The sequence below is a fragment of the Carcharodon carcharias genome, chromosome 2, assembly GCF_017639515.1.
Source record: "Carcharodon carcharias isolate sCarCar2 chromosome 2, sCarCar2.pri, whole genome shotgun sequence".
Classification (NCBI taxonomy): domain Eukaryota; kingdom Metazoa; phylum Chordata; class Chondrichthyes; order Lamniformes; family Lamnidae; genus Carcharodon; species Carcharodon carcharias.
The window spans coordinates 149,646,484-149,659,547 of NC_054468.1; the positions used below are offsets into that span (position 1 = coordinate 149,646,484).

Here is a 13,064-nt window from a genome sequence, read left to right on the forward strand (position 1 = left end):
CTCTACTTATATACGAAGGAGGTATTACAGTAATATACACCGCCACTCCTGAAGTAATACCCTGGCTTGACCACCTTGATGTAAAATTATAGTTGTTGCTCCCTGCCATAAGAAAGGAGAAGCCTGTTGAGGTTGAAAAGCTTCCCATCGAGTCGAAGCTCAGTCATGATCCCTTGTGGGAGTTGGTCACAAATGAGTTCCATGACCAGGCAGAAGGAGGTAGCGAAGAGAGTTGGCGCAGTCACATATGCCCGTTGTACATTTGTATGTATTTTTCCAAAGGGCTTTGCAATTGATGGAGTCAAAGGCTTCTGACAGATCAATAAAGGCCATGTAGGGCTCTTGGTTGGCTATCCAAAAGATGAATACAAGGCACCTGGACCGGACAGCATTCCTGCAGAGATCTATAAAGCTGGTGGTCACAAACTCTCGCTTCAATTCTCGGACCTTTTTACAAACAGCTGGAAAGGAGAGAAACTCCTGAGCCTTTGAACGACTGCAAACCTGATAAAAATCCACATGCCTGCTCAGGTGATTCTGCCATTTCGACAATATCATAATTACTTAACTTTTCAAGAATGGTGATAAATCAATTTGCGACAGCTATATCCGCTGCGGGGAAGATGCTCACAAGAATCCTCCCGAATCCTACCTGACAGTGAAGTCATACTTTCAGAAACCCAATGTAGTTTCCAACATCTAGGGGAACCACAGGCATGAGCTTTGTTGCTTGACAAATCTAAAAGTGTCTGGAACAAAAAAAAAATCCGCCGTAATTAACAAAGAGGGACGATGCTGAGAGCAACAAAGCTCATGCCTGTTGGCTCCAGCCCTATGCGTGAAAATTAAAATATCCCATCTGAACTATTGTTTTGCAACTTGCTTCACTGATCCCAGTATTTAAGCATCTCCCCACGACTTGATTTGAGAAATGTCACTCTACTGGGGTGAAACCTAATCCACGCGGGTGACAAATATGGCCTCATGCAACTCAAACTCACATCTAAAATGCAACTGCTGAAATACGGGACAATTGATTGGGTTTATCAACTTTTTTGTCATAAATCTCACCTCTGAAATTTAAGGGAGCTAACAGCTGTGCTACCAAGCCCCGGTAGTACAGACCTAGCCGCATTGACATTGGTTCATTTTCGTCCCTTGCCTTCGAACGGGCTCGAACCTGAGAAAACTCCACATGCCAGCCCACATGATTCCACCATTTTGGCGGCTCCTTCCCCTCCAGCGTTCCATGGAAATGAGCCAATCAGCAGCGCGGCGTTCCCTCCGTCATGCAGCGTGGCACGTAATGGGCATGAGCGCAACAGAAAGATGGCGGACGAGGAGGTTGATGCGGACGTTAGAAATCTGACGGATAACCTACGGGAGCTGGGCAACGAGCTGTTAGAGCTCGGCGTGTCTGTGCAGTCGTCCGGAGATTACTGCCAGCGCTTCTGTCAGGTCAGTGGCGTAGTTGGTCTTGGTACCTTTAATTAGCGGAGACTCCATCCTAATGTAGATGTATAAATGTGTTTGGCGGCGGCGGGTAGCGGCTCTCAGCATCGTCCCTCTTTGTTAATTACGGCGGATTTTTTTTTTGTCGATTACCCGCTGGCTTCCCAGAGCCGCGCTGCCGCAGCTGCTGCCTTTTCTGAATCCACACCCCCCAGTCGTTCTTTGTTTTCGTTGCAGTGGTGGCGTGAGTTCGCTGCGCAATGTCTTAAATTAAAAAAGGGCTGAAAGCAGCAGAGTGTAAATACGGGAAGGGGGAGGGGAGGGGAGGCGGGGGATGGGCTGGAACGTAACACACCGACAATACAGCTGATTGTAACTCGTGGGTCCCAGAACCTCGCCCTCCCCTGCTAATCTGGCTTGTCCAATTTTTTTCCGGCGATTAAAAAAAAAATCGCATTAATGTCACCTTGTAAAATTCGAGAAATGTACTTTTATTTAGTTGGTTGATGGTAGTCTAAGATTTTTCCTTCCTATTTAATTTGCATATCTAAAATAAGCTCTTAAAAAGTAATATATGTATTATTCAGTGTGTTCTATCCATCAGACCATGTTAATTATTCCGTTACATAAGTGAATAGAGAAGTTGGGTATAATCCCAAATGTTTCAGCAATCTGCATTTTTGGAGTGATAGTTGCACTTAATGCTTTGGGAGCTGCACATGCTTGACATAAAAATAAAATTGTTAAAATAGTGATCTGATATCGGAACGATTAGGTAATGTGATAAAAGCAAAAAAACTGTGGATGCTGGAAATCCAAAACAAAAATAAAAATACCTGGAAAAACTCAACAGTTAAGATTTCGAGTCCGTATGACTCTTCAACAATTCTGTTGAAGAGTCATACTGACTCGAAACATTAACTATTCCTCTCCCCAGATGCTGTCAGACCTGTTGAGTTTTTCCAGGTATTTTTGTTTTTGTTTTGAATTGGGTAATGTGCTTTGATAAGGGTTGTGCTTTAATAGTACAATATTCAAAAGCTGTCCTTGCACTAGCATATTTGTCCTGTATTGAAGAAGCTTATGGAAAGTTTCCACATACAGTACAATAATGGATACCTAGAATGGTTTTCAATTTGAGAGGGAGCCCTGTTGGAGATACTAGTGTCTGTCAATTGGTGTGACAATGGAAATTTGTTTTTAATTCTCTGCTAGCAAGATGTGTACACAATCACTTGAAAAGCCTTTCACTTAATGGAAATTAGGTGACAAAACCTAATAGTTATGAGATATGAAGAATCCTTTGGCTGGTGGAATGGTATTGTTTATTCATAAATGTCTTTAATGAACTGTAGTAAAATACCTAGTAATATGATTGTTTTTATGGTTTATTAGTCAAAAGCTAGGTTATTTGGAGAGCATATCTGAACCACGCATTGTGTAAAGAATTGATCTTCAGAGAACTTGCCTTGTTGGAATATTTTCGGGACAGTTTCTTAGAGTAGCACGTTTTAGCAGCAGCCAGAGAACAGGCTCTACTAGATCTAGTAATGTGGAATGAGATGTGATTAATTAATGACCTCGTCGCAAAGGCACCCCTAGGTAGCAGTGATCAGAAGGTGATTGAATTTCACTTCAGTGTGAGGGAAAGAGGAGTGGTTCTAAGCCAAGTGTTTTAAACTTAAAGGGCATGTGGACAGAGCTGGCAAAAGTGAACTGGGAAATTAGGATGGGAGAGAGATCAATAGAGATGCAGTGGCAGACATTTAATGAGATACTTCAAAATAATTAAAAGATACATTCCAGTGAGAAAGAGGGACTCTAAGGAAAGAACACATCATGTGTGAATAACTAAACAAGTTAGAGTTTTGAATTGAAAGAAAAAGCATATAATTCTGCAAAGATGAGTGACTGGTCAGCAGATTGGACATTATATAAAGAACAGCATAGAATGACTAAACGATTAATAAAGGGATAAATTAGACTACGAGAGAGAACTAATTATAAATATAAAAACAGTTTCTTCTTGTATTTAAGAAGGAAAAGAGAAAGTGAAGTGAGGGTTGGTCCTCTAGAGACTGAATTATTAACGGAAAATAAAGAAATGTTGGGTTAATGAACAGATAGTTTGCATCTGTATTCACTGTAGAGGATACAAATAACATCACAAATAATTGTAAATCGGGAGGTGAAAGGGATGGAGGAACTTATAACAATTATAATCACTAGGGAAAGGGTACTGAGAAATTGTTAGAACCAAAAGCTGACAAGCCCCCAGGTCCTGATGGACTTTATCATCGGGTCTTAAAAGAAGAGGTTGCTGAGATAGCTATATTGGTTTAAATTATCCAAAATTCCCAAGATTCTGGAAAGGTCCCATCAGATTGGTGAATAATGAATGTGACTCCTTTTATTCGAGAAAGGAAGGAGATGAAGCAAGAAATTACAAGCCAGTTAACTTAACGTTTGTTGTAGGGAAATTGCTGGAATCTATTATTAAGGAGGTTATAGTGAGGCACTTTAGAAAATCTCAACGTAATCAGGTAGAACCAACATGGTTTTATGAAGGGGAAATCATGTTTGACTATTCATTGGAGTTCTTTGAGAAAGTAGCAAGCAACGTGGATAAAAGGGAACCTGTGGATGTGCTATACTTAGATTTCCAGAAGGATTTGGCAAGATGCCACATCAAAGGTTACTACATATAAGAGCTCATGGTGTAGGGGTAACATATTGGCATGGGTAGAGGATTGAATAGTTAATGGGAAGCAGTAGGCATAAATGGGTCATTTTCAGGTTGGTAAGATGTGACAAGTGGAGTGCCACAGGGATCAGTGCTAGAGCCTCAGTTATTTACAATTTATATCAGTGACTTGGATGAAGGGACCAAATGTATGGTTGCCAAAATTGCTGATGACACAAAGATAGGAAAGTAACTTGTGAAGAGGACATCAGGTGTCTGCAAAGGAGTATAGGTTGAGAGTGGGCAAAAATTTGGCAGATGGAGTTTAATGTGGGAATCTGTCCACTTTGGCATGAAGAATAGAAAAGCAGCAGAACTGAGGTGTAGAGGGATCTGGGGTGCGCTGGTAGACGAATTAAGAAGAGGTAGTCTGCAGATGCAGAAAGTGATTAGGAAGGCAAATGGATTGTTGTTTACTGCAAGGGGAGTAGAATATAAAAATAGGGATGTTTTATTACAGTTGCCAGGGCATTGGTGAGACCACATCTGGAGTACTGTGTACAGTTTTGGTCTCCTTATTTAAGAGGATATAAATTCAAGAATTCTGAGAAGGTTCACTCGCCTGATACTGAGGATGGTGGAGGCATGGGGGTGTTGTCTTATGTGGACACGCTAGGCCTGTATCCATTGGAGTTTAGAAGAATTAGAGGTAACCTTATTGAAACATACAAAATCCTGAGGGGACTTGACAGGGTGGATGCTGAAAGGATGTTTCTCCTTGTGGGCGAGTCTAGAACTAGGGGACACAGTTTAAAAAATAAGAGGGCTCCCATTTAAGACAGAGATGAGAAGGAATTTTATCTATTGGAGGGTCATGAATCTTTTGAACTCTTCCCCAGAGAGTGGTGGAGGCAGAGTCAATGAATATTTTTAAGGCAGAGGTAGATAAATTCTTGACCAACAAGAGAGTCAAACATTATCAAGGGTAGGCAGAATGTGGAATTGAAGCCACAATCTGATCAGCCATGATCTAATTCAGTGGCAAAGGAGGCTTGAGGGACTGAGTGGCCTTCTCGTCCTAATTCCTATATTTCTATTTAATGTGGTAAATTACTGGTACTTCACGTGTTTTAAGTACAGGTGTAGGAAGTGTAACCAGGTTTCATGTGGCTATAACTGCATCACAATCTTGCTTTATAATATCTCCTATATTTTGCCTCAGTGTGCTATGGTATCAGTCATAAGGTCAAGTTACTTGCAGTTTTTTTTAGCAGCAAGAGGAATTGCAGGATACAATCCCCAAAACAGCAAGAAAAAGTCCATGTGATAAAAGCAAAATTTGATTTGATTTTCAGACACTATAAATAGCCTACTTTTACATGGATAGAATTGTGGAATTTGGCCCCCAAAACATTAAAGCTCCTGGAATTCTATATAATGATATTTCTATATTCAGTCTTTTGAGTGTTCCTGAGAGCTAATATCTTCCAATCCAACTTGCAGCTATTATTCTGATCATGCGTATTTGCCAACCGCTTATTGTATGATGCACTTTTTTTCATCAGTAAAAGGTTGTTAACATTTCCCAGATACTATTATAAAGAAATAACTAGCAAGAGTTTTCTTAATTTTGTTTTTTTTAAGCTGTGTTTTGTGGTTTAGGATGCCATCAGGGCATAAAATGAATTGCTTAATAGACATTTGTGTATCTGTATGCTTAGTCCATATCGTTTTCCCCCTCGGCCCACAAATCAATCAAGGGCATGCAGGTACAGCCATTTATACATGCAGGTCCCTCGGTCTTTGTCTGATACATACATGCAGACAAATATCTCAATACATTTAGCTTTCTTTATTAGTAATCCTTTCAGGGCTGGATACTTTTAATGCAGTTAATGGACCAGGAGTAATCTATTTCTTTAAAGGCATTGCTGATCTACGCACTACACCATTGGCTTTAGTAAATTATACACAGTCACATAGGCTAGGCAAGGTCAACCTTTAAAGCTTAAAAATCAGAAAATAAAAACTATCAGAAAATGGCTGTTAAGTATCTCAGGTCTTTAACTGGGGCCTTGGAAAGTGACGCTGAGTGTGTTCCACTAAGCACCTTAAATAAAAGCATACTCCACTGTGATCTAATATATGCATTTTCAGTATTGCCTACGACATATTTTTGAATACAAAATTGCCAAGCTTCCTTTTTTTAAATTGTTGGTTACTAGTGCATAAAACTGCAATAATCTGAGCAACTAACTATCACCACTACCATAGTTTGCTGACCTATGTTCGTTCGCAGTCTGGAAACATCTCAAATTTAAGAACTTTTATCCTTACGTTCAAATTGCTGTATGCACTTGTCACTGTCACCACCATCCTGTGTCCCCCCCCCCCCCACCCCGGCCAAACCTTATCTCTGTAACTCCTGCTAGCCCTACAACCCTCTGAGAGCTCTGTGCTCCTCTTGTACATCCCTGATTTCCAGTACCCCACCATTGGTAGCTGTATTTTCACCTTGGTGAGCAGTCATCCTAATCCCGTGTACCTGACCTGCTCCCAACGCGGCATCCGACTACAATAAAGCAACTGATACAGGAGCATCTTAGTGAGTGAGACAGGTTCCAGCATTTCCACATCACAAGTTGGGCAGTTCCAGCATTTCCACATCACAAGTTGGGCAATTCTTCACCAAGTTCTGGAATTCCTTCCCTAAACCCCTCCACCTCTGCTTCTGTCTTCTTACAATGCTGCTCAAAATCTACCTCTTTGACCAAGTTCCATGTAAGGAAGTACACACAGGTATATTTAACCTCTGTTGGCTCATGTTATAAACATGACAAAACAAATGACTCCTAGGATGGTTCCTGACTCCCTGGGATTGCATTCCAAGAAGGAACAAATTTTACCTCAATGTAAGGCACTTGGTTTGCCTGCTCTGTGTGATTTCAAGCCAATTATTGTTTCTTATCTTGCTTTCCTGTCATACTGGGGCAGGAGAAAAGCAACTATTTTCATTATATTTCAATAAAACATTGAAACTATTCCACAGAAGATTTCACCATTAGCCTATTGAATAATAATGCAATTGGATAGTATGACTGAATTTCCATTATTCATTAGCAGCAAGTCATACTTTGAAGCTGAAATCACCTTGATCTTGAGATGACAAAATCACCCAAGTTTCTCTCCCACTTTCCTGATTGCCCACCTGCTGGATTGTTACTGGATTCTGTTGGCCATCGTGGACTGACCTTAGTCTTTTTATACCCAGATGCAGTGCTTTTTTTTTCATTGCTAATTTGTTAATTTGCAAGGTATGACCAACACTTGTATGCAACTGTGGTTATTTAACTGATCCATTGACCAAATGAGCTACATGTTCTGTTTCTGGTGTCTTGTTCCTTGTTCGCTTTGGGAGATATTGTAAATTGGTGCATTTACCAGTTTTAATTTGAATGGATTCCATTACAAAATTTGATATCTTAATTCCTACAAGCAATAGTGGAGAATTGTAAATGCTGCACCCTTGTTCAAAAGGTGTAATAATCCCAGCAACTACAGGTCTGTCAGTTTAACTTCAGTGATGGGAAAGTCTCTAGAAATGATAATTTGGGAGAAAATGAATGGTTGTTTGGGCAAATGCGGGAAAGCCAGCATGAATTTGTTAAGGACAAATTGTGTCTAACTTGATTGAATATTTTGATGAGGTAATAGAGGGTAGATTAGGGTAATGCGGTTGATGTGGTGTACGTGGATTTCCAAAAGGCATTTGATACAGTGCTGTACAACAGACTTGAGCAAAGTTAGAGCTCATGGAATAAAAGAGACAGTAACAACATGGATATGAAATTGGCTGAATAACAGGAAGTAAAGTAAAGGTGAATGGTTGTTTTACGGTCTGGAGGAAGAGCTCCCCAGGATCAGTATTTGGACCCAGCTCTTCCTAATATATATTAATGACCTAGACTTGGGTGTACAATTTCAAAAAATGCAGATTACACCAAATTTGGGAGAATTATGAACTGAGGTGGATGACATTAAATTTCAAAAGGAAATAGGTTGGTGGAATAGACAGACGAGTGGCAGATTAAATTTAATGCAGAGAAATGTGAAATGATTTATTTTGGTAGGAAGCATGGTGAAACAATTTTTTTAAGAGCAGATAATTCGAAAAGGGATGCAGGAACAGAAGGTGGCAGGGCAGATTGAGTGTGTGTTCACACTGGGCCCTAGGTTTTATAATTAGGGGTGTAGAGTATATGAGTGAGGAAGTTATGATAAACCTGTATAAAACACTGGTTCAGCTTCAACTGGAGTATTGTGTCCAGTTCTGGGCACCAGACTTTAGGAGAGATGTGAAGGCATTAGAGAGGCTGCAGAAAAGATCCACAAGAATGGTTCCAAGGATGAGGAACCTCAGTTATGTAGATGGATTGGAGAATCTGAGGTTCTTGGATAAGAGAAGGTTGAGAAGGGATTTGATAGAGGTATTCAAAATCATTAGGGATCAGAAGAATAGATAGGGAGAAACAGTTCCCATTGGTGGAAAGATCAAGCACTAGAGGTAAGGTGATTGGCAAAAGAAGTATGAGCGACATGAGGAAAAGCTTTTTTTATCTGGTGAGTTGCTCAGCTCTGGAATGCACTGCCTCAGAGTGTGGTGGAGGTAGATTCAATCATGGCTTTCAATGGAGACTTGGGTCATTATTTAAGAAGAAATATTTGCAGGACTACAGGAAAAAGGCAGGGGAGTGTCAAAAGGTGTATTGTTGTTGCAGAGAGCTGGCACAGACACGAGGGGCTGAATGGTTGCCGTCTGTTCCATGACCATTCTATGACTCTTATAAGAATACCTTATTTGACTGCAGATGTATGGAGCTGATCCAGTTTATGACTGGGTGAAAATGTGTATTCTAGATTTTCACTGCTGAAGTCTTTAGCAGCCTTCATGAACTGAAACAGGCTTGTAAATTCTGTTCAGTCATTTGGAATTTTATTTCAAAAATTCATTTGAAAAGTTTTTCTCTTTTCAATATAAATTTTACTGTAGCAGGTGTTGCACAAGTCTTGTTTTCTCACCAGTTGTAAGAACGGTACAAAATGAGAGAAGGTCTTCTGGAAAAATTAGCCCTCAGTGTTTGCTGCAGCAGGGAAGATGGAAAGTGATGCAGGAACATTGTGAATCTCACTTTCTGGTATATTCTTGGGATCTCATCTTAAATATAATGTTGCTTATTCTGAACCCTGGATGATGTATTATGGTGAATCTTGTACAAAATATTGAGACGTGTGGTATTTTTAGTGCTTGAAGTAGTTATCCAGACTTCTCTATTTATATAAAGATGCAGTATGTGTACGTATATATTTTACCATTGGTGTTTCAGGTAAGCTCTTCAAGGGCAGACCAGTGATATCCCTGAAACTGCAAATATGATTTCAGAAAGGCATGTTGCCACCCTGCTGCCAGAGTAATTGAAATCACTGGGCGGGTGCAAGATATTCTGCGAGGAAAAGATCAGCCAGAGTTTGTGGTCCAGATTGGAACTGATAAGAGGGAGAAAGTGTTGAGATTCTTCAAGCAGTGTTTCAGGAGTTGGAAAAAATATTTTAAAAATAAAAAATACTTGTGGTAGTAATCTCAAGTTTACTTCCAGTAGCATGTGCTAATGAGTATAGAAACAGGAAGATAGTGTAGGTGAATACATGGCTAAAGTGAGGGATGATTCAAGTTCTTGGGGAAAGGACTCGCTGTACAAATTGGGCAGGTTGCACCTGATTTAAGCCAGTTCTGATTTTTAAAAATTCATTCATGTGATGTGATGTGGTAAGGCCAGCATTTATTGTCCATCCGTAATTGCCTTCAAAGATTGTGGTGAGCCACTTTCTTGAATTGCTGTGGCCCTTGTGGTATGGAAATACCCGTAGTACTGTTAAGGAGGATTTTGACCCAGCATCAGTGAAGGAATAGCAATTAATTCAAAGTTAGGATGGTGTGTAACTTTGAAGCAATCTTGTAGGGGTGTTATTCTGATGTGACAGCTACCCTTGTCCTTCTAGATATTGAAGGTCACAAGTTAGGAAGGTGTTGTTGAATGAGCCTTGCTGCAGTGCATCATGTAGATGGTACACACTGCTGCGTGGTGGAAGGAGTGCCAATCAAGTAGACTGCTTTGTCCTGGATGGTGTCAAGCTCCTGGAGGATTGTTGGAGCCTCACTTATTCAGGCTAGTAGAAAGTATCCCATCACACACTCCTGAGCCTTGTAGATGGTTGTTGGACTTGAGGAGTCAGGAAGTGAGAAATTTGCTGCAGAATGTCCAGCCTTTGACCTGGTCTTGTAGCCAGTGGCTGATGCAATTCCTGGTCGGTGATAACCCTCAAGATAATGTTGGGGAATTCAGCGATGGTAATGCAGTTGAATGTCAAGGGCAGGTGGTTAGATTCTTGTTAGAGCAATAGCTGTTGCTTCGTTGGGTGATTAACAAGAACAGTTGGGGAGAGTTCAAACTCATTTGAGAGGGGGACCAGAAAATAGCAGAAGCAGAAATGAAACCGGAGGACAGGTGTAAGCAGCAGTACAATTAGAAATGTCCCAAAAATTGCAGGGACCAGATTGAGTAAAACAGCAAAAAAGATGGAAATATTAAATTGTATGTACATCATTGTTTGTGGTGTAGCTAAAATTGGTGAGCTATAGTCAAAAAATACCACATGGGATTATGATTAACAGGCATGGTTCAAGAAAGACCCTGAATGGTTACAATCTATCCAGGAATGATACAGAAGACAAAAGTGGGGGAAATACAGTACTGATTTAAACACGTTACAGTTCTAAATCAAAACTAGGAAGTTGTAGGACTGAACCTGATTGGGTTGAGTTGAAAAGAGGGGAGCTTTAAGATCGGTGACAATTTTTTATTGAGCTCCAAGCAGTGAGAAAGGAGATAAATTAGTAAATTTCAAAGTCATGACAAAAATATAGTTATATTAAATTGTGCTAATAGGGAGGAGAAGAATTTCTGATGTACACGGAGCACTTTCACTCATCAGTACATCTCCAATCCATCAAGGAAGGAAGCAGCTTTGAATCCCCGTCTGGGAAATATAATAGGGTAACTTGCATTAGGAGAACTTTTGGCTGATGATGACTGAGTTTTAACAGCACAGAAGGCCATTCAGCCCATCGAGTCCATGCAAGCTTTCTGTAAAGCAATTTGTCCTATTCCTCCACTTAAACTTGCAGGACTACAGGGTTAATTTCCCTCAAGTGCCCATCCAGTTTCCTTTTGAAATCTTTCATCATCTCTGCTTCCACCACGCTCATAGGCAATGTGTTCCCAGGTTAATACCACTCGCTTTGTAGATGAGTTCATCCGTGTATCTCCCCCTGCGTCTCTTGCCCAAAACCTTAAATCTGTGTTCACCAGTCCATGTACTGTCAACTTATGGGAGCAGCTTTTCTTTGTCTAAACCTATCAATCTTGTACACCTCTATCAGATCTCCCCTTAATCTCCTTTGCTCCAAGGAGGAGAACCTCAGCTTCTCCAACCTGATCCTGTTGCTAAAATCCCTCATCCCTGGAAAATTCTGGTAAATCTCCAGTGCATCCTATCAAGGACAGTCACTCACCTCCTTCCTAAAATATGGTGACCAAAACTGGACACAATACTTTAGTTGTGGCCAAATTAGAGCTTTATAAAGGTTCAGCCCCTGCTTTTGTGCTCAATGCCTCTATTTATGAAGTCCAAGATCGCATATGCTTTGCTAGCTACTCTCTCAATATGTCCTGCCACCTTCAAATATTGATGCTCATGTATCTCCAAGGCCCTCTGTTCCTGTACATGATTTAGAACCATGCCATTCAGTTTATAAAAATAAAAACACAAAACTGCGGATGCTGGAAATCCAAAACAAAAAACAGAATTACCTGGAAAAACTCAGCAGGTCTGGCAGCATTGGCGGAGAAGAAAAGAGTTGAAGTTTCGAGTCCTCAGGATCCTTCAGCAGAACTGGGTGAATCCAAGGAGAGGGTGGAAATATAAGCGTGTGTGTTGTGTGTTGGGGGAGAGAAGTGGAGGGGGGTGTGGTTGTAGGGACAAGCAAGCAGTAATAAAAGCAGATCATCAAAAGATGTCACAACAGAACAAAAGAACACATAGGTGTTGAAGTTGGTGATATATATCTAAACGAATGTGCTAATTAAGAATGGAGAATTAAGTTATAGCTCTGGTGGGGGTGGGGCAGCATAAAAGATTTAAAAATATTTAAAAATAATGGAAATAGGTGGGAAAAGAAAAATCTATATAATTTATTGGAAAAAACAAAAGGAAGGGGGAAGAAACAGAAAGGGGGTGGGGATGGAGGAGGGAGTTCAGGACCTAAAGTTGTTGAATTCAATATTCAGTCCAGAAGGCTGTAAAGTGCCTAATCGGAAGATGAGGTGTTGTTCCTCCAGTTTGCGTTGGGCTTCACTGGGACAATGCAGCAAGCCAAGGACAGACATGCGGGCAAGAAAGCAGGGTGGAGTGTTAAAATGGCAAGCGACAGGGAGGTTTGGGTCATTCTTGCAGACAGACCACAGGTGTTCTGCAAAGCGGTCGCCCAGTTTACGTTTGGTCTCTCCAATGTAGAGGAGACCACATTGGGAGCAAAGAATACAGTAGACTAAGTTGGGGGAAATGCAAGTGAAATGCTGTTTCACTTGAAAGGAGTTTTTGGGCCCTTGGACGGTGAGGAGAGAGGAAGTGAAGGGGCAGGTGTTACATCTTTTACGTGGGCATGGGGTGGTGCCATAGGTGGGGGTTGAGGAGTGGGGGGTGATGGAGGAGTGTACCAGGGTGTCCCGGAGGGAACGATCCCTACGGAATGCTGACGGGGGGTGAAGGGAAGATGTGTTTGGTGGTGGCATCATGCTGGAGTTGGCGGAAA

The 13,064-nt window shown here is 41.0% G+C and overlaps 1 protein-coding gene across 2 annotated transcripts in view; it reads left to right on the forward strand.

Moving 5' to 3' along the window:
* The first annotated feature begins 1,309 nt into the window (after nt 1–1,309).
* Nucleotides 1,310–13,064, forward strand: part of LOC121293328 (zinc finger protein 292-like) — a 403,832-nt gene continuing 392,077 nt past the window's right edge. The window contains exon 1 of one of the 2 annotated variants that reach the window (XM_041216283.1): nt 1,310–1,458. In XM_041216283.1, the coding sequence (XP_041072217.1) occupies nt 1,330–1,458 (129 nt within the window). In that variant the 5' untranslated portion in view covers nt 1,310–1,329. The remainder of the gene's footprint in view (nt 1,459–13,064) is intronic. The other variant, XR_005946495.1, reaches the window with a different exon arrangement.